Below are 21,809 nucleotides of genomic sequence, written 5' to 3' on the forward strand. Positions count from 1 at the left end.
TAACGTAGCTTGTCCTACTGAACATAATGTGTCTATCTGGGAAAGCTGTTTTACAAGCTGCAGGGTATGTAGACCTTATGTCACTCTGCACTTTGAACAACCCTTCATGTGCTTCAATTTTAGGTCACAGGGAAAAGAGCTTTAGCTGGTAAAAGGAGCAGCTAAAGCTGAAATGTTCTTGATCTGTAATGGCAAACATTTAAATGGGTGTCACAGCATAATTCTGTAAAATCACTTAAATAAAAGTGGACAACTGGTTATTGAAAATAAATGTTATTTATGATGTAATCAAATCAATTTCTAACTTATTTCATCCTCTGTTGGTCATGTTTGAAGTAGTTAGTAAAACAAACAAAAAAAGGAAACAGTTTTGTGTATGTGTATGCATATACAGTATATATATCTATATAGATATATATATCTATAGATATATATATATATAAGTGTGGCATGAACAAAACTGAAGGTCCTAAGGAATTATTAAAGGAATGTTTAATGAATTAATACAAATTCATTGACTTTTAATACAGAAATGTACATTATAATTTTGTTTTTTTAACTATGTCTGCTTATTTAACTGTAAATGTTCATTCTTTGAGCAATTTTGCTCAAGGAAGTGTGTTGTCTGACACATTTCTGCCAACAAAATTCATTGTATTGATTTGTTCAAACCATGACAATAAATAAAGTTCTTTACCTAGAAATTGCAAAAACATTTCACGTTATGCTACTTATGAAAAGCAAAAGAGAATGGCATATTTTTAATTATTTTATAATCAAATAAGCTAATTTAAAAGATGAATAAGGAAATGTCTTATGATAACAATAGCATATAAAATGTTTTATTTAAACAATAAAATCAACCTCTTTATTTAAAATAAAATCCAATTAAAAAACACAAGCAAGGCTTTGAATCTTTCAACTGATGGTGATATATTTAATAATGGTATCAAAACTAAGAGAAGAAACATTCACAAAAAATGAAAAAATAGATCAATAATAAAAATACTAAAATGGATGTACATTATGTATATATAATAGTTATGGAATACAAAGAAATATTTTGATTATAATTATTATTGACTCAAAATAATAGCTAAAGGTTCATTTAAAAATGGACTTAAAATCTAACGTATTTTTCGACAACTCTATAAAATGATGCGTCTTATGTTATTAGAAAGTGTTAAAATATTTCGGGAACAAATGAAGGAAACTGAACATAAAAAGGGCAAACTGTTTAATAAATGCACAGAGAAATCTCAAACAAAAGATGCGTAAAGGATCTATATTTAACTCGCAATGAAATTTAATTTAAAAGTTGACTCAAGAATGAAAATCTTGTTTAAAATCTCTGGAAACAAGATACTAAAGTAAAAATATGTCTCTTCAGTGTATTTATAAAAGTTATGCGGTTTAACAGTATACAATAGTAAAATTATTTTATTAGAAAATTATTTATAGCGTAGTGATTAAAAACCCCGAAATACAGTAAAATGGCCATGGCTTGGAACCAGTGAGTAACTGGTACAGAAGTCAAACTTTCCTCGGTGTGGCAACAAAACGCGGACATGTCAGCCAAGCGTTCCCTCGTGCTCGGACGTCATCTGCGTCCCTCCCTCCGTCCCCGTTATCCCTCTCTCACTCCTCCCTCCGTTTGCCCGGATCCCAGTCCCTTCTCTCTCCAGCAGGCCGGGCCGTACGCCCACGCACACTCTGCCGACCGCACGCGAGAGCAGGGGGATGAAATTAGCGGGGACACGACGAGGGACAGAACAGCCTCTGGACGTTTGCTGGGAGAAAATCCGACCACTCTCATCGGAGCTCCTCGCGTATCTCCCAGTATGAAAGCTGGTTTCTAGATTTTCCCCAATCCGCAAAGAGAGAGAGAGAGAGAGAGAGAGAGAGAGAGAGAAAAAAATAAACAAATAACTGATTTCTATACTCCATGAAAACATGAAAAGACCAGCTCAAATCTTGAGCGGTTGCACCTTTCTGAGCTCAACCAGCCGGCTGGACACACGCCGTTAGGACCGTTAGGTTCACAGCCGGACAACCGCAACCCGGACTACGGAGGAGGAGAGGAAAGAAACTGCATTTATTTCCCGAGAAGGCCGAATTTTACTGTACTCAAATAAACAAAACGCCAAAGTAAGTACCGTTTCATTTTCATGTCGGCAAAGCAGTTAGCTGTTCGTTTGTGTGTTGCGCTGCGGCAGACTACGTTCTGCGTCCTGTTTCTGCTTAGACGTCATTACGCATTCATGTTGGAATCCGTTAATGCGACATAGCAGAACAGTTTTGTTTCATTTATTATAATTTAAAAAAGACGTGGGAATAAATGTGTAAATGTGTTTGGAAAGGAGCCGTAAAGTTTCTAAGCGTTGCTGTTTAATGTAAGGAAATGATGACGCTTGGCTCAGTGTTTGATCTATGCTAACAAAGTTTGCCAACCAGACGAGATTATCTCAGCTAACACACACATAGGTGGAATTTAGTAAAAGAGCTTGTACTGTTGTTGACTTTTACATGTAGGAGTTTTTATATCACACGTAATGATTAAATGGACTTTGACTGGGACATATTTTCCAGCGTCACAGTTTTGAACAACAAAGTAGCCACCGTAAAGCTTGCTGCCCAGACTTTTCTGAAAACGCAACAAAGTCCACTTTTGATATAGTTTGTCACTTGTAGCAAAATGTTTCGTTGCAGTTTTTTTTTCTTTTAGTGCTTTGCATTGAAAGAAAATAAGATCTTGATTCCCTTTGGAAAAACAAGGTTGGACTCGCAAATGACTTTGATGACATCACATAAGGCGGCTAATCACTAATCAGATCTCTTTTTTTGTGCTTGTATTGTTTTTTTTAAACCATTTCCATCCTTCAATAGGCCTGGCCTGATGTGAGATTATCACTGTATGACGCTGACTACTGCTGTTTAATTGGTATCTTAAGTCAGAGCTCCGATGTGAGAATGAGAACATGTGAGTAAAGCACCTCTAGTCTAATAGCTTGTAGTTTTGCTAACTACTCTTTGCAATACAGACAGATGATGTATTTGTCTTCATTTTATGCATACAAACACAAAATAAACATATTTAATAAATATACTTTACAGCATATTGCCACGTGCCACTGGTTTAATTGTCAATAAATAGTTTACTTGCAACTCTTAGTATAGATTACTCTGCTGTAAAAGTAAAACCTTCCCCATTACCATATAGTCAATACACCAATTATTTTATATGTAGTGTAATTACGCTGCTAAATGGCAAATGTTAATATAATTTAACAATATTTTCACAGTTATTATAAATACATTTGAAGAGTAGAAATAATAGTTAAATCATCAAAAACAACAATCTCAACTAATACTGTCAGTTTTGGGTGTTGTTATTGTATAACATAAAAATTTTCCCACAGCTATAAACAACATCGATGTACATAGGATGCAACATTTTTACAATATGCATGTCATCCAACGGGATGGAAAAAATCAAGTTGGAATATAAATAGATATGTGTCAGTGAAAGTTCCTAAAGCGATCGTTGTCTTTATCTGGTTTAGCTTCTCCATCCACAGCAGCATCAGTCAAGACTTTGGAGTCTAAAGAGCTTCCAAATAAAATGTTCGTCCAATGCTTCACAATCAGTGGAAATCTGTAAATGTAGCTTGTCTGCTATGTTGTCCAACAATGCTGGCTGATCTGCTCAGTTCTTGTGCCTCCTGTGATGTAATTGACCCAAATAAACATTAGCAGGAGGTGGTTTTTGGTCTATTGCTAGGAAACCTTCCATTTTGCTAAATCCTGCTGTGAACATTCTGACTGTATTGCCCAGTTGTGTTTTATTTTCTGGAGGTGACAGTCAGTTCTCCCACTCACCCTTTCATAGCAACGCTATCTCAGTTCATATCTCACAGTGGAAGCAGGAAGTAACCCAACCCTTACTGGTTTGATTAGGACTCCTAATCCATTGCTTTTCAATAGAGCCAAGAAGCCCAAATGGGAATCAAAGCCAAAGCAAAAGTTGCTTTTTCATTTTGCAATGAGAAAATTAAGGTATGACTGAAGAAAATGTGGATTAATAGCAACCCGACACTCAACAATAATTTTCAATCGGACATTTTTAAACACTAATAAAATAAATTCACAGTTCTCTTAATCCCTACAAGAGAAATTAGTGTGTGCAGGTAGCACCTATAATCACAAAAACTAGCACACCAAGAATACAGTACCATAAAACACAATGGTACTTGTGGTATTTATAAATGCACATGGTCAGCAGGAGGTGTTGTGCTGACTTGTTGCAGCAGGAGTGAAGGCTCTCTTGCACTTTTGTTCTACAACACAGACAGAGGTATTATTACTATTGTGAATGATTCTCTGAGCTGTCAGAGAATACTTTTACGCATCTTCTTCAAATCTTAATCAAAACTTGTGTTGCATTTTACCACTCCTACAACGCCTGTTTATGTTGGATTACATCAATAGGTGATGGACCAACTTATTACCTTTTTGGTTTGTAAAGGCCTTTTTCTCTGACCCACTTTGAGTCACGTATAAATCACATAGAGGCGAGGGACAAGTGCTTTGATGCATGTGTAAGAATCATTTTTGTAACTCGTCCATTTGTTGTATTTCATTGACGGAAAATCAGAATGGGAACGGCAGACCTGGAGAACCGCAGGAGTCTAAAATAGTCTACGTTTCCTTAAATGAGCTTCAGCAGTTGGCGATTCATTCATGGAACCTAATTTGCTTAGTCCTAATATGAGACAATGTGTTTGTAAATGATTCATTCTGACAAAAATTCTGCGTTGAAGTCAAGATCAGTCAGTCGAGTTAAATCACATGTGTCAAACTCAAGGCCCAGGGGCCAAATCTGGCCCCCCGTAGCTTTTTATATGGCCCTTTAGCTTCCAATTTACATCAGTTAGTTTGCAAAATTCACACAAAATCAACAAATCCCCACATTTTTTTCTGATTTTTACTGCAATTTTTTCTTGAAATTGGTCAAAAACATTGGCATTTAAGTGACTGCTGCCTCAGCCTTACCTGATCTAAAGTTATAGTCCATGACTGATAATCGTCATGGACGATTGACTTTTTATCAATCGTCCATGACGATTGATAAAAAGTGACTTTTAACACCATACATTAGCGCAGATATCATAAAAATTCTTTAATATTTCTAAAGTAGCACCAGAAAATCTGTGATTTTAATTCCAAAAAACCCCCAAAACACACAAAAACAATACAAAATCCTGGATGGGCTGATCAGTATGAAAAGACGTTCAATATTATTTAATTTTAAGAAACGCTTATTGAATACTGCTAAATATCAATAACAGCTATTTATTGATATTTTAACAATTTAGTGGGTTTTATCAATACATTCTGGCCCTTAAAGTACATTCAGATTTTTGATGCGGCCCAAAATGAAAATGAATTTGGCAAACCTGAGTTAAATACTTTAACCTGAGACCTAAAAAAGCAACTTGAACATTAATCTGTCTGTGATTGCGTCTTCCTTTTTGACTGTTTTCAGTGAGTAATCGGTGCTTTAGTAGAACTTGGTGGAATTTGGTCTCCGCTGAATGAGCAAAACTAATCACAAAAAGGTAAATGTAATCATGGCCTTTCATCCACTGAGGTGAATCATTCCAGCATGACAGTGCCTCCTGAACGGACCCTTTCACAGCAGCACGCTGACTGATTGACCTCCAACATTAATAATTCATGAGAGTCACAGATCAGTGTCACTAAAACCTGACTTTTTTGTGATGCTTACCCACAACACAGCAGAGAAGGTAACAAAAATGAAACAACTCAATAAACTGCCTGCTTTGGGATGATGAAACACAGATTGCCACTTACATACTGAGATTACCTTTTGATGGAATTTTTCTAAGAGAAATAATCTCCATGTTTTTCGAGTTACTTTCCCAAAGAATTCCTAAAATGTGGGGGATGTGTGTTGATCATTTATCCTTGCTGGAAATTGCTTAAAGCATGACCTGAGTTAGGGCTAACAAACCATGTGCAGCAGAGAGCATGCCCTTTACTCCGCCTGTTACTCAAATGCATTTTGCTTCATAGAAATACTAAATATTCACATTTTAAAAGCTTTGAAATGACAGTTTGTACCTTGACTGTATAGGTGATACTGCAATCGTTAAACTAAAATCTCAATTTCAATCTGCACAGACATCACTACATGCTTTAAAAACAAACCAATCACAATCTCATGGGCTATAAAATTATCCTAATATTTATAGTCATTGCAAGTTAATGACCTGTGCTGTTATTTATGGTTCCCATTTATGAAGCAACTAGGTTCTATGCAGCTTTTATTTATTTATTTATTTATTTATTACATCTAGTTTCATTAAGTTCAGTTTATTGATATTTAGCATCTGTTTGCACCTGAACAGTTCTATCTAATTTATGTAAAAGAACTTGTATTTTTCACTAAACACCCTCATTATGTGTACTGTATATGTAGTGGCTTTTTAAATCGGCTTTAAACACAGGAGAGCAGCAGGAGCCAATACAGGGTTCAGTTTAATGCCAGTGAAAATCTGACAGGAACTCAAACCATCTTCATGTCAACCTGACTGTGAGCAACATGGTGATTGTAGATCATTAAGGATTTAATATCACCTATATAGTAGAGAAGTTGTTCTCTCCATTGCTGTTTGATGTTTGTGCACAAATGCATCAGTTTGTAAAATAGCTTTTGTGTTACAAACTTATCTGAGTGGTTCTGGATGGTCAGGTTGAGGTGGTCTGAGGCTGAGCGGACTTTGAGTCTTTAATATTTCAACATGTTTATTCAACAAAAGTTAGCTCTCGCTGGTAACTTATTAAAATCTGACTAGAAATGTAGACTGTAATGGTCTATCATACAGCATATTGTTACTGATACAGCTGTAAATGTACTTAGGGGATTTGTGATATAAAAGCTCTGGGTTGGTTTTACTTAGAAAGTATTAGATGCTTAGTTTCTCTGCATGAGAAGACATAGTATTCATCTTTTTAAAATATATTATTTCAAGAACAAAAACAGGAAATGCATTGTAATTTATAGATGTATTCTGACATGTTACCTCAGTGACACAGCTTTGCACTAAATATTTAAAGTTTTGACATACCTATGACTCACTAAAGATCCATATGTGAAGGATTAAACCAGCACAAAAAGAGTTAAATTAAAATTAATCACATTTACTGTATATAAACATTTATCTTTGGGATATTTTCTGACAGCAAAAAGCTCGAAGTGATCAGAGGTGTTACCTCAACAACAGCTCTTATAAAGCGACTACCCTGACCAAATCACACAATAACCCTTCCTCTCAAATCTGCTCAGCTCTTCTCTCTTCAGCTGCAGGTGTAAGGTCTGTAACCCACTGCTTGAAGGAACTAACCCTCTACCTGGATTCACAAACATCCCTGTTCAACAAATAGTTACTTATCATGAAACACTGGAATAACGTAACATTTGCTTAAAATGTCAAAATTAAAACGTGAACCTGACTACAAAGTATCGTTTCATTCACATTTATAACAACTTTCATTCAGGCTAATTATATTTATATAACTATATTTGAAGATTATTAAAAGTCTGCTATTTTAGAACACCTTTGAAACACAGTATTTTTTTTGTCAGCATATCGTCAGTACATTACTGGAAACGGAAATACATTAAGGTACATCTGGCTGTAAATTTTTGTTTTTCCATTACAGGCGTAACAATAATGTGTTGTGCTGGCCTGATAAGTGATTTCACAACCCATATTGGTATATTAAGTGACATGTGGTTATGTAATAGAAATTAGTGAGAACTGATCATGCTTCTTGAAGGAGTGTCCCGTTTCTCTGTAGAGCATTTGAACCACTTCCTGAATCCAGTACCAGGGGAAGGAGGAGGGCTAATGGTGGGCATAAACCCAGGAAATGGCATTCAGCTGAATGACACTGGACATCTCTGCTGTAATCTGTTTAGTTATTGGCAATTTATTGGTTCATGTTTTTGTTGTGCTCTCTTGAAAGCTTGTCTTGCATCAATCTCCTAGTTCCTGTGTTGTTCTGTTATTGGACTGTTAACCCTGATGGTGTTGGTCTCTCTCATGAATCTGTCTGCTGTATATTCCTCTAATGGTTGCCTAATGCTGTGGTTTGTATGATTCAGCCTCCAAAGTGAGCATCCTAAATGTGGTTGGATGTGAGTTGTACAACACAGCTGGTATGGTAGTAGTGAGTCACAGTCAGAGCACAGTGTTAGTCTTATGACTTATAGTTCCCCTGACCTGCTCAGCTGAATGCCTTCCAATACTTATTTGACTGTAAAGCACCAGATGATTTTCGGAACCAGTGGGAGTGAGTGGGGACGGAGTGGAGTGAATCCTCTGTTTGGTGCCAGCGTGTTTACATTCTCTAAATATTCCTGGACTTTGTACCACGCTCCCCTCGGATCTGTTTAGGTTCTTCTAACTTTTGTTTGATGCTCTTTATCAGAATAAGCATTATAGGCGTATAAACCCCAGGATTCAGGAATATCTGGAATGTCATTCAGCCAGCTTGATGTGAAATCACTGTTTACAGTCACTGAAAGCTTGCAATGTATAGTGTGGAAGAGAAGGTCTGTCTGACAGAGAGAGGGAGAACGCCTTGCTCCCTCCCCCACTGGAGGCATTCTTTACTTTTATTGGACCTTTGAAATGGTCAGAGTCTGGTCATGTGATCTGTTAGACCAATGGCATAAGGATTTTGGGAAGCCGTGGGGGGAGAACTGCTTAAACATGCTGAATTCACTGGATGACCTAAACAAGCAACCCTAAAAATATTCTCCTGGCGTCTGCAAAATGCTAAAATGTTGCAATGCTTCCGGACGGTGTGACTTTTTAAACATTTTTCTTGGCTTCATTGTATATTTGTCAACTTTTCTTGCTCACTTTGTGGCGTGTTTGTCCAGCTTGTTACATTTAATTGTGTCCAACTCACTTTGTAGGAGTTTTGTAGTCTTTCGTCTCTATCACTTCCACACATCAAACAGCCTTTGGACCGCTGATTTTTACTTGTCTTATTTAGGTTCGACTGCGAGAAACCTTTTTCTGTGGCTATATTTGCACACAAATGCATTATGCATGACCATCAAAAGTCGGATGTTGAATCTCTGAAGTGGAAGAACTGGCAAAATAATAGGGAAAAATCTACCAGCCTCCCCATTCTCCACCAACTGTGCTGAAGGGAGACAAAGAGAAGAAAAAAGGGGGGTAGCGCAGCGTTTTTGCAACAGGATAGAGGGATTGTGATGACTGACATGACTCTATGTGGAAAACAACACTCACTCACCTTCTACAGCAGTAGCCAGATCAGAAGAATCAGCTTTATTATTATTATTATTATATGTATGTAAATTGAGAAACGAATTAATTTAGCTAAAAGTCAAAAACATTCAGATATGTTGATATTGCATTTATGTGTTTTGTGTCTTTACATAGTCAACGTTTCTTTTCTGCTATCCATTAATGCATTTTTATTCCCTATTTTAAATATGTCAAACTGAAGGCCCGGGAGCCAAATCTGGCCCTCTGTAGTTTTTATATGGCCCTCTAGACTCCAAAGGGATGCATAAATAGAACCATGAAGATAACAGTTGTGTGCTCAAATATTATTTTATCAATTACATCAAAGCAGTTTTATATATTTTGCATAATTTTGAGATTATTGCAAATTTTCTGCAAAAAGGGTTGAAAATATTGGAGTTATGCGGCTGCTTACTTTCTTACTACTGCTACACTGCTGCCTCAGCCTTACTTGATATCAAGTTATAGTCTGTGTTTAAAGTGGAGAGTAACAAAAAGTCATATTTACCATCATCCTTAAGTGCAAAATTTATTTTAAATGACTAAATTAGATCCACAAAATCAGCCATTTTCACTGCAAAAAATAAAAACGATATTGAAATCCTGGAAGGACCGATGATTGTGAAAACATTACTTCATTTTAAGAGGTACTTATCGAAGGCAGAGACAGCTCTTTATTAATATTTTAACAGTTTGTTGATGGGTTTTATCAACACATTCAGGCACAATCGGCCCTTTGAGAACATTCCTGATCTTGACATGGCCCCTAAAAGAAAACTAGTTTGACACTCCTGCCCTATCAATAACATTATGTGTGTTATTGGGCGTGTTATGACAATAAGAGCAGTAGAAATGTTTCTGCCTCTCTGAGCCAAAGGGGGAATCCTCCTTGATTACTGGCAGCAGCAGCAGGGTGGGGATGGGAGTGGAAGCCAGGCGGTTACACGGCTTTGGCATTTGCAGCTGCAGGAGTGGGAGTTGCTGTAGCTCTGTAAGGGGACTCCGCTGACAGAGTGCGTAACGGTGCCCCCACTCGCTCTGCTCTTATAGATGAGTTATGACTCACATCCCACAGATGTATCTTCTCCCTTTACAGCCAGCCTTTTACTCTCTGCCACTCCCTGAACATAGCAGCAAAAGTACTCATCATAACGTCAGAGAAAGAAGCAGCGATCATAGATGACTCCATTTACGAGTTCATCGTGGAGGTGTGAAGGAAAAACATTCGCTCATCCCTTAGGTGGATCTTCAAAGGTTGATGGCGAGCCGCCTGTGCTCCGTTATATGCATTAGGAAATATGTACATGCTCCATCAAATAAAACCAACATTAAACCACTGTATTTTCACCATTTGTTTCTGAATGACGATTTTACTTGTCATTTACTACATGTCTCTAAGCTTAATTGATTTATATTTGCAGGCTGATAAAGCTGTAAGGGTGGTGCCGAGTCCTGGTGCGTCAGGATGCTGGTGGAGCTGAGCGAGTGGTTCTGGCAAGAGCGGCTGTGGTTTCCGGAGGGTCTGGGCTGGGCTGACCTGGAGGATCGGGATGGACGAGTTTACGCAAAGGGCCGTGATTTATGGGTGGCACTTCCCATTGCGCTGGTATTCCTCATTATCCGGCAAATCTTTGAAAGGTCGGTCCGTTTTTCACTCTGTCCTGTGGCCTACCTGTGACCCTCAGCTGTGTTTAATTTAAACATTTACTTTCTCCGTGTTCACACATTTATCCCTGTCTTCCTCTTTTGTTGTTCTTTTACCTTCTACCTTCTCCTTGCTTTGTCCTTGACTTTCTTGGTCGATTATCTCTTCTTCCATCTACAACATAAAACAGTATTTATATCCCACGCAGTCATATATTTCACTTGCTTATGCTTGTCAAGTCACTATTAATTATTATTTTCATTATATTTATCTTTTGTTACCTTCCCTCTCACCTTCTCTAACGTTGGGAAATGTGATAAGAGAAACAGAAAAGAAGACAGTTTTGCATAAACATTTGCATAAACCTACAGTGACAAAAAAGCTGCTGCTCACAGTTGCTCATAAATGTGCATTGTTTTTCATTATAAAACATACTTTTTTGTCAGACATCCCCTAGTTCCCAACTACTAGATTATTTTTTCCAGCTCCATTTACATAGATCCCAATATTTCATAAGTAACATGAATTAAAACTTATTTAGAATAAAAATGAAGACAAGCAAAAACAGCATTTATTTTTATTAGCTAGTTATTCTTTTTATGCCTTTCTAGATTCCTGCACAGTCTGAAAAATATGATCTTATTGTTTAAAAGTTGGATCCAGTCAGCCTTTTGTTAATCCTTAATAACCTTCTTCTTGTGGTTTCAGGTTCTATATATAACTTTTCTATTTATATATTAAAAATTTGCTGTTTTGAGACTTATGTACATATTAGGGGAGAAAACACATTGTCATTGACCCTTGAGGACCTTTAACATTAAAATGAAAACGTGTTTCAAATGAAACAGTTTTCTTTTTCAATTCTTTTTTGGAAAAGCTATGCTAAATATTTTTTACTTTTGATTTTGATCTTTAGGCTCCTCTAGCTTGAGCTTAGAAAAGGGTAAAAATCCTCATTGTTTGTTAGATAAAGCATTAGCTTTTATCTGTGAGGTGTGGAAGATAATCTTTTCTACTTCCGTCTTTTGTTATGTTGCCAGATATTTATTGAATGTAGTTAATTAGTTTCCAGAAATACTGTGTAAACATCCTGTACCTCCAGTACACATCCTGTATAGTACCGCACTTTCATTTTGTCATCTGTGGGTTAGGGTTCAATTTTAGATTGATTTTCATTCATTTTACCTATTTCTTCTAAAAATGTCCTTCCTTTTTAATCCCTTGTTCAATCCCAGGACAGTGGCGACACCTCTGGCCTCTCTACTCGGTGTGAAAGAGACGGTTCGGCTCAAAGCGCCTCACATCCCCTCCCTCGAGTCCTACTACTTTAGAGTGACCAAAAACCCAACACAGGTAACGCTCATGACACTGAGAGCGCTGTAGGATGTAAAGTACCGGAAAATGCCAAAAATCAAACCTTTTTTTATTGGTTCAGTCTTCAGTAGCAAGCCTTTGCAAACAGACGGGTTATTCAGAAAGACAAGTGCAGCGGTGGTTCAGACGGAGGAGGAACCAGGACCGACCAAGTTTGCTCAAGAAGTTCCGAGAAGCCAGGTAAAAACACGCGCATGCTCTTTTCTAGATACATCACTGTTCTTAAGTGTCTATTTGGATTTAGGGCTGATAAAAAGTAAGCATTTGATAAATACTTCCAAAAACTTTTTTCACATCTAATGTGACATATCTCCTATGCAATTCAGGTGCATAACCTGGTTGCAGAGGTGTGTTCAACCTCAGACTAACACTATATTGAAGCAACTTTTGATTCATATCCAGCATTCAACATACTAAAATTCACAAGTGAGGTCAACTGTTGAGGAAATGAAGTTCTTATTTGTATTCTTTAGCTAAGCTGTAGTTAGCAGGAGCAAAATTGTACAAAGGTATCTGTCAAGATAAAAGTTGTAAGAATTCATTTTTTTTTATTTAATGATGCCACATTTTTATGTGGCACAAAAACAAAAAAACTGAACTAAATATAAACGTCCTTTTATAAGCCAGAGTTGGCAAATATTACTAAATCATGATGTGATTGGCTGATAACCTCCTGGCAAAGAAAACTGAATCCTGTTTTTAAATCACAAAGTGCTAAAACAAATGATTTGTTTAAGGATGCCAGTTTATTGAGGTTTTTATTTGTTAAATATTCTAATTGCTCTTAATATGTGTACTATTAAAGGTGGAGGAAACTCAGAGGTGATTGATCAGAGTTTCTATGACCTGACATTTTAATAACAGTAGGTAAACTTTGGAGCCCAGCTGTGTGACATGAAGCAGGTTAAAACAACCATTGACCTTAAGCTAACCCACTGCATATACAAACAAATTTCTGGTTTTAAAAATGAATCCTCTATTTTTAACTTACACTCAGAACCGTGCCAGTCTGCCTTTCTGGCCCGGTTCTCCACAAGCATTTCCAGCTATAAACATGTCTACTACACGGCCTCAGCTGTGTCAGGGACTCTGTCATCGCTTTAGCTGTATTTGTGTTTGCATGTGAGTTATATCCAAGCTGCGGACGATTCGTCTGGTTTTGTGCAGGCGGGGGCACGTGACTGGATGTTTGTCCCTGCCTGGTTATGGTGTGTCTTTCACTGTGTTGGTTGCAACATAAGGACATTATTTCTTTTCAATCAACCCATTGTGTGCGTGCGGACAACAGGGTTTCTGTCTTTCCTGCTTCCCCTCAGCTGATGTGTCCCCTCACTCTCACTGTCCTTTTCTCACTGTGCTTCTGCTGCTCTCTTGCTGCTCCAGCTTTCTGTCTGAAGCCTTTTCACCACACCTGTGTGATTGAGCAAAGGGAGCTGTGACCTCGCTCCATCTCTGAAGCAGGATGTTAACAGCTCCCTCTTTTGTCTGGTATTTCTGCCGTTTGATCAACATTTGTCCAGCTTTGTTTTTTTGTGAGTCATTGTTGAACATCAATGATGTATTTCATCAGATTTTTCCCATGTGTGTAAACTAAGGATGAATTCACACAGCCCTGTTTAGTTCGTTTAAATCAAACTCTGATGCAAACAGGTTTTGGCTCGAAGAAAGTGAACTCTGGTGAGGTTTTGAAAGCATATGTGGATGCAAGCAGACTGGAGGCCACTTCAAAAGCAGGACTCAAACTATAGCGCATTGCATTCTGGGTAAATACAGTCAAAACAAACTCTAGCTTGCTCCAGCAGGAGAAATGACTCGTGTTTTTTTTTTTTACTAAAACAAAGTTAAATCCTTCAATGACTAAAATCTGATGCCACTTTATTTTTGTTTTATATTTTTGCAAAGAAAGATGTTGCTCTCATGTCTTCTTTTTGTGTTGTTCTCTTCAGTGGTTCTTTGTGCAGCGCCCCCACAGGCGAGCAGGTGAACAGGTTTTCCAAACCATTTGATTTGGGAAAACGAACCGCACCAGCTGAGAATGTGACAAAAGTTGCAGTTTTGGTGTGAAAACACCTTAATTATGCATTTCCTGACAGATGAGTTACTAAACATCTTTTTCTCGACTGACTGAAGAGAAAGTGTGTATGTGTTTGTTCTCTTGCAGTTGGAGATTTACCTTTTACCTTCTTGCTTTCATTGCTGGCCTGGCCTCCCTCATCGATGTGAGTACTGCCTCTTCTATTCATACAAACTCACACACAGTCTCATCCATCATATGCTCCCGTTGCTGTAACTTGTATATTTCTGTAGCTGCCTGCTCTTTTTGCTCCGATAACTTTGCCTCTCTGTAGAGACGAAGCCCTGACTCATCCCGGTGCTGAGTCAGTGGATATAAATACACCTGCTGATTTCTGCTGTCTCATTATCCCGTCCCGTTTCTCCTTCCAGAAACCTTGGCTGTATGACACGAAGGAGATGTGGCAAGGCTTTCCTGTGCTGGTGCGTCTCTGGGAGGGATGAGAATAACAAATGCATCAGATTACTGACTCAAACTATCCAGCATAAATACAAAATAGCCATTAAATGATTGTGTAGTGATGAATTATAGTCATAAACTGGGAATAAAGGTAAAATATTGAGATTATTTTGGAAATAATTTGCTCCTTACAGATTTCGTCTGTAGATTATGTTGTTTTTTTTGTGACACGTATATGTTTTGGATCATTAAACAAATGTCACTGTCACACCAGAATAGCCTGAAAAAACACAGAAACTATTTTCAGTTGATGATTTGATTTATTAAGGGAATAAAACAATCCAAACTACAACCTGTTACCATGTTAAACGGTAAATGCATCTTTAATCTAATAACTTTCCAGGAGCTGCTTGCAACGAGGAAACGTTTGTTAGATCGTTCTGAAGATATTTAGTCCTACTTTCATGTACTTTCATTCACTATTTAAGCATTTAAAAATACAGATGACTGTAGAACACATTTTCTGATTCATCATTGGGATAATTATCTATTATTACATTTAATTTTAGATGAAATTTCTGCCTCTGTTAAGGGACCTGAAAGCAAATTGTTTCCTTACATCTGTTAAAATCCTTAGAAAAAAGTATATTTGAATTAGAAAGTAGTTAAAAAAGGGCTAATGCATTCCTTGTTATCTGTAATCTAATTCTTACCGTCTGAATTTATATTAGCCCATGAATTTTAGGTATTAAAGACATCTCTCTTGTTCAGACTCTGCTGCCATCTCAGTATTGGTACTACATGATCGAGCTGGGGTTCTACGGCTCTCTGCTCTTCAGCGTGGCTTCTGACGTCAAACGTAAAGTAAGTGTATTTATTTCAGCAGCAGTTTTCTCTTCTGAGAACAAATGAAGTACACTGCAAGAAACTGTCTACTTGCACAGGGTTTCCCAAACATTTCAGCACTGGATCCATAAAGTAAGAGTGGCACAAACATGCGACCCGAACTATTTGTCAAATAAACAAGATTTCCATTTGAAATCTGGAGATGATCTCAAGATTCTGGTTTTGGTGATTTGCAACCCTCTGTGGAGTCCAGACACCAACAAATACTTAAAGTTAGAATTAATGTTGCAGGTTCTTGTAGCATAACTTGTAATATTCGTTTTCTTTTTGTGTGCTGCTATTACATTATGTTCAGAGAAAACCTCTGTAACCTTTGAATGATCTGAGCTGTGACACATCTGTGGACTGTGGGTGGACATTAGACTGTTGTGACACGTGTGTTTTTCTGTGTTTTTGCTGGACTATGCTCTGCCTGCTCAGCTGTGCAGAGCAGAGAAAAAAGTCTTGCAAAAGAGGCACAGCGTGTTCCTCTAACACCACACGTCTAACCGGGGCTCTGAAACCTTCGGCTCTGACATTTCAGTGGCTATTTAAACCCTTCTTAAAGTAGAGACTTTTAATAAGTCTGGCTAAAAACAGCAAAGAACCAATTCATGTTGTTAAATGTAGATATAACAGTTAGCAGTTTATGTTTTTTATTTCATGGAATAATTTCATTGGATTTCCACAACAGACTGACAGCAATAGCACCAGCAATATATGTTAAGATCTATTATTATTGACTTTAGGTCGGAAACTGTGTGCTTTTTTGTTTACATCATTTTTCACAACTATTAATATCCCATAGCATTAAGATTTTTGCTAGACTTTAATACTTTTATTTATTTTAGATTAAAAAATAGATATAAAATGATGTATTAAAAATGGCAGTAAATTTAATCTATTAGATTAAATAGATTAATCTATTTTATAATTTTTTTTTTATTTTAATTAATTAATTAAAATCCTAAAATTATTTTATTTACTAAAACAATAATTTTTAGTAAAATCACTATTTCACTAAAATGAATAATTTGTCCCTTTTCATAAGGTCATGTAACATTTGTGACTCTGAGAGTTTTATTCAATAGTGCTTTGTGTTGTAAAAGGCTGCAGATCCCTGGTCTAGTCTGAGATAATCTTAAACAGGATTTAGCTCTAAACCCAACAACTTTTTAACATGCAACACACATTTAAATGTTTCCTCCTCTCATGACCCGAGCGAATCATTTCCCTGCTTTCCCTTTAGGACTTTAAAGAGCAGATAGTTCATCACGTAGCGACAATCCTCCTCATCAGCTTCTCCTGGTGTGTGAACTACATCCGTGCTGGAACTCTAATCATGCTGGTTCACGACTCCTCCGATTACTTCCTCGAGGTAAATGGCTCTCACTGGATTATTTTTGAATGTCAGACAACATTTTACCTCCAGTGTTTCATCACTACCCCATGGCTTAATTTTCAATATGATAAAGGTCTGCACCGACTGGAAACACGTAGATTTATTTGATCATTTTCCAGGTTAAACAAAGTCTTGAATTTTAACAATGAAAATAAAAAAAAATACCTTTATAAATGCCTTCATTTCATAGTGATGGATACTACAATCTAGAAGTTTATGAGATTTTCTTTTTAAAGATTGAGGATAGCCCATAATATCAGATTAGAAGTGAACCACAGCATCGTGTTGTTGCTTTGTGAACAAAGAAGTAGTAAAACCTGACTAGTAAATGTTTTCTACTTAAATGCCCATAATGTTGTACAAACACACAGAAAAATGTAGAAATGTGAAAATTTGGAACCCTGATAATAGACAGGAACCACATCTAATATACTAAAATCTTATGCGCTAATTTTATTTATGTGCCACTTCCACCCAGAGGATTATTTGATGCAAAGAAGCCGACACTGCCACCTGGTGTTTGAAAACATGCAATTAAGTTTTATTTGCTTTTAAAGAGATTAGCAATAATCATTTGTCTCATTTGTATCCGTTTGTTTGTAAATCATTCTTTTTCCTTTGACAGTCTGCTAAGATGTTCAACTATGCTGGGTGGAGAAACGCCTGTAACTACATCTTCATCGTTTTTGCTGCAGTATTTATCGTCACACGCCTCATTTTTTTCCCCATCTGGTACAAACACACACACACTTACACACATTTTTGATCTTTAGTATAAGTGCAGAGCACCTCTCTTAGATTAATGTAGACTTTGGGTTTATTCAAAAACAGTATTTAATAGATAAAAATGAGACAACATTAAGACTGAAAAGTAAAAGACTGAAAAGTAAAAGACATTTTAATCAGCTGAATGTTGTTTTCCTCTGTGCCTCATTCCCTCCTCCCTGATCCTCTCTGTGTGTTTCAGGATCATTTACTGGACCTGGGTTTACCCAGTGACCATCTACCCGCCTTTCTTCGGCTACTACTTTTTCAACGGCCTGCTTATGGTTCTGCAGTGTCTCCATATCTTCTGGGCTGTTCTCATCGTCCGCATAGCAATCCGCTTCCTGACCAACAACGTAAGGAAAACATATATGTAGATACGCAGCTTTTATTTTGTAAAAATATTCAGATTTACTGTACTTCCTGTTTATGGAAATGTAAGAAACGGTAAATGCAGGGAGAAAAAGAAAGATGTAATTATTGTGATGTTGATTATTGTGAAATAGTTTCTGAAATTTGGAGTGCACACTATCAGTGTAAGAAACATTTTCATTAAACTGCTGCTTGCTTTACTGTGCACTATGTGAAGCTGCTGTATGATTGGAATATGCAGAATTCACTTATTCAGGTTAGGACATTAGCTTCTCTGTTTTGCCTTGCAGTTCTGTTCAAATGCTGCTTTCAAGGCTGATGCACTTCTAAGATGGAGGTGGTCAGATTAGGATCACAAGATAGAGCCACCATAGAGGAAGAGGCTGAACACAGAGTGCTGCTGTCACTTCTCTCTTATTGCAGCACGGCTTGACTGAGTAAAAGTGCACAGTGACATAGCAGAAGGCCTGTCACTGTTAGAGGAGCAGCCTTTTGCACTTGGATACAGTAGACAAACCCAAATATATCATCAGTTCCGGTTCATTGCAAAGCTAGGTTTCTTATTAACTTGTGTTGTTCCATATTTCACACTATATAGATATATATAAAAGTTTATTTTAGACAAATTTGTCTAGTTTTTTTGAATTTATTGTGGAATTTCTTCCTAATAAAAAAGGAATGTGGACAAGTAAATGAAAATAGAAGAAATGTAAGACTAAAAACACATCTAGAGCTGATAAATAGGACCTGAAAGTCATATTTAATGTCTTTGCAGGATGGAAAGAGCTGATATGTATCATACATCGGCTGTCCATTTACTGCATGACAAGAATCGGTTTTACAATAAATGCCATCTCAATGCACTTTACAATGCAAACAAATCCAGTTTATGTCCAAGAATGTAGAGAGAAATAATGAAATCAGATCCTGTGGCATATTTAGTATTGTTAAAGTCCAAAGATATTTTCCTAAATACCACAAAATGTTTACTCTATTTACTATCTACTGTTTGAAACTGACTAGGAAGCCTGCAAAACTGCCAACAAAACTGTGAAATGCAGATAAAGGCAGACTAAGAAATAAAAAGACATGTCAATAAACATCCTAACTGACTGGGTTTTAATGACAAGATTTTACTGATGTAATTAGCAAATATATTCTTTAAATACAGATGCGACAGAACTGTTTTGTTTTTTGAGACTAAGTTCAGCTTTCAGACTGTCCTAAACAGTCTCTCATGTCTGTTTTTCTTATTCCCAGGAAAAAGTGGACGATGATCGGAGCGACAAAGACGAAACAGACGAATCAGAGGAAGAGGAAGAAGAGGCAGGGAATAAAAAGCACGGAAAGAAAAATGGGCCCATGCAGAACGGCCACACAGTCCACAACAACAACCACAGCAAGAAAGAGTGAAACATGTGAGAGCAGGAAAGAAAGGACTCGTGAAAAAAGGACAACAAAGAAGACGAGATGGCATTCCCTAAAACTAGGAGATTCAACACTGTTACTTTAACACAGACATACACATGCTCAGTCAAACTTTTAGAGAACACAAGTATCAAGATTGACACTACACTAAGAGGCACTGCTTTTGCTTTGTCACCACAGGAAAAAGGAAATCACGTATCCTCATCTTTGTTAGATGTTTGTCCAACAAACCTGTCAGTGAGACAGGAGAGAACATGAAGAGGTTCCAGGTGTGGAGGAGAAACAGGAAGGTGCTGCTGCTGCTTCTACTTTAGCTTTCATGTTTTAACGGTGTGCCTTAGAGCCAGCTGGTAGCTGCCAAAAAGCCATTTTATGGCTTTCTGCTTTAAAACTGTGCTGCTTTATTACGTATGTCTTTGTTTTTTGTCTTTTGTTTGTGCTTTGTTTTGCGATCACAAAGAGATCAAAACAAAGTGAGAACTACTATTAGGAACGTGAGATACTGGGGCATTTCTTTGTCTATGCAACAACATTTCTGTTAGGTATTATCATGTCTTTGCACAAAGATATGAAGGAATATTTTGCAGTCAGTGCAGCCTTGTGCCATTTTTGAAGTTCTCTGGTTTCTGTTCAGTCTTTGTCCAACAAAGCTCAGTTTGTACGTGACGTACAAACGTGACGTTTTGTAAGTGACGTCTCACCGCTTACTTCTTAAGAAAACTTAAAGCAATAGACCGAAATGAGCGCTCAGTTCAGCTCATGATTGAGCAATCACAGCTGAGTGTGTTTCAGACTCAGAACAGACCGTGATGATGCCACCCACTGAAAACTGATGACTCAGCATATTCTTCCTGAGGAGAGGTTTCTCCGTGGAAGTAGTGGGATTTTCCAGAGTTAACTTTAATAGGACAGATTTCTTCAGCTCACTGCCTGACCTCTGAGGTTACATTCATTAACCTGCAGGAAATGAAAAGTGTCGATCTAAATTAATGATTATGATTCTGTTTGAAAAGGTTTACAGTTATGTTCTTTAATGTTTTTAGAAATAAATTTGTTTTGTTTCTTTTTAAAGAAAAAGTTCTAGAAAGAAGTATCTCATCTGTGTCGTCACGCATTCATATATTTGTATGTCAAGTGCCTTATTTGTAATGAACGAGGAATTCTCCTGTCTTCATGTTCTCTCCTTCATATCTAAGCCCCAAACACATCCTCCTCCCACTACTGCATCCACCATTTCTCTTCATTAAACACGACTCTCATTCCACTACTACTAACCCCGACCAACCAGCAAACATGATGCAGAAAAATGTCTGTGGCCTGATTACAGTGTTATATTTTTTATTTTGTACTTTTCTTTTGTTTAATGACGCCTAAATGTTGTTAATAATGATAAAAAAGTATGAATCACAAAGAAAATGCTCCAGAGTCATCTGTGTCTAAATTGTGTCTCTAAAGAATCTACACACAACACACTGACACAAAATTGAAATAACATTTAAAAGAACGTTTTAGCAACATTACACTTTAATTTATTTTTGGCAATCTAGTGTTTTAAAATTGAGTAGAGACATACAATGCTAACTGCATTTATTGGCATCCCTGTAACTCACAAACATTATCCCAAAGCCTTTGGAAGATAAATGGACCCAGAGCATCACAGATCCTCCACCATACCTTACAGCTTGAGGTGCTTTTTAACGTATTCATTCTTTGTATCACGCCAGATCAACTTAAAGTGGTTGTTGCAGAAAGGTTCAAACTTTAAACCACTTTTACTTTTTAAACGTTTGTCATTTTGCAACACAGATTTTCCTTGTTTTAACTCCTGAATGGAAATGTTGCTCTGGATTGTATTTATTTATTTATTTTTAATTTTGTAGAAAACATTGATCGTTTTTCTTCCTCGCTACAGTTATATTTTGCTTTGGTTTGCCACATAAAATCGAAATAAATAAACTGAAGTTGCTACAAAAAAAGTTCAAGGAGAGTACTACAAGACAGCAACTTCATGCATATTTTCACCTACGGGTAGAATAACTAATTAGAAAGACTGTTATTGGACTAACATGCTATGTTGCTTTTTTTTTTTTTTTTTTT

The 21,809-nt window shown here is 37.0% G+C and overlaps 1 protein-coding gene and 1 long non-coding RNA gene across 3 annotated transcripts; one reads left to right on the forward strand and one right to left on the reverse strand.

Moving 5' to 3' along the window:
- Positions 1–1,220: 1,220 nt before the first annotated feature.
- Positions 1,221–2,853, reverse strand: LOC111608100. Its single transcript, XR_002752530.1, has 2 exons — positions 2,157–2,853; positions 1,221–2,065 (listed from the first exon to the last, which is right to left on the reverse strand). It is a non-coding gene; the product is annotated as an uncharacterized LOC111608100 (long non-coding RNA).
- On the forward strand, positions 2,059–21,123 carry cers2 (ceramide synthase 2). Of its 2 annotated transcripts, XM_023330728.1 has the most exons (12): positions 2,059–2,148; positions 2,887–2,980; positions 10,790–11,006; positions 12,249–12,366; positions 12,449–12,567; positions 14,549–14,606; positions 14,833–14,883; positions 15,632–15,724; positions 16,995–17,123; positions 17,773–17,879; positions 18,115–18,268; positions 19,545–21,123. In XM_023330728.1, the coding sequence occupies exons 3-12, from the start codon at positions 10,834–10,836 to the stop codon at positions 19,695–19,697; spliced, it is 1,155 nt and encodes a 384-aa protein (XP_023186496.1). In that variant the 5' UTR covers positions 2,059–2,148; positions 2,887–2,980; positions 10,790–10,833; the 3' UTR covers positions 19,698–21,123. The 2 variants fall into 2 exon arrangements, with proteins under 2 accessions (XP_023186496.1, XP_005810337.1); XM_005810280.3 differs by lacking the exon at positions 2,887–2,980.
- The last annotated feature ends 686 nt before the right edge of the window (positions 21,124–21,809 follow it).

This window comes from Xiphophorus maculatus, chromosome 3 (assembly GCF_002775205.1).
Source record: "Xiphophorus maculatus strain JP 163 A chromosome 3, X_maculatus-5.0-male, whole genome shotgun sequence".
Lineage (NCBI taxonomy): Eukaryota > Metazoa > Chordata > Actinopteri > Cyprinodontiformes > Poeciliidae > Xiphophorus > Xiphophorus maculatus.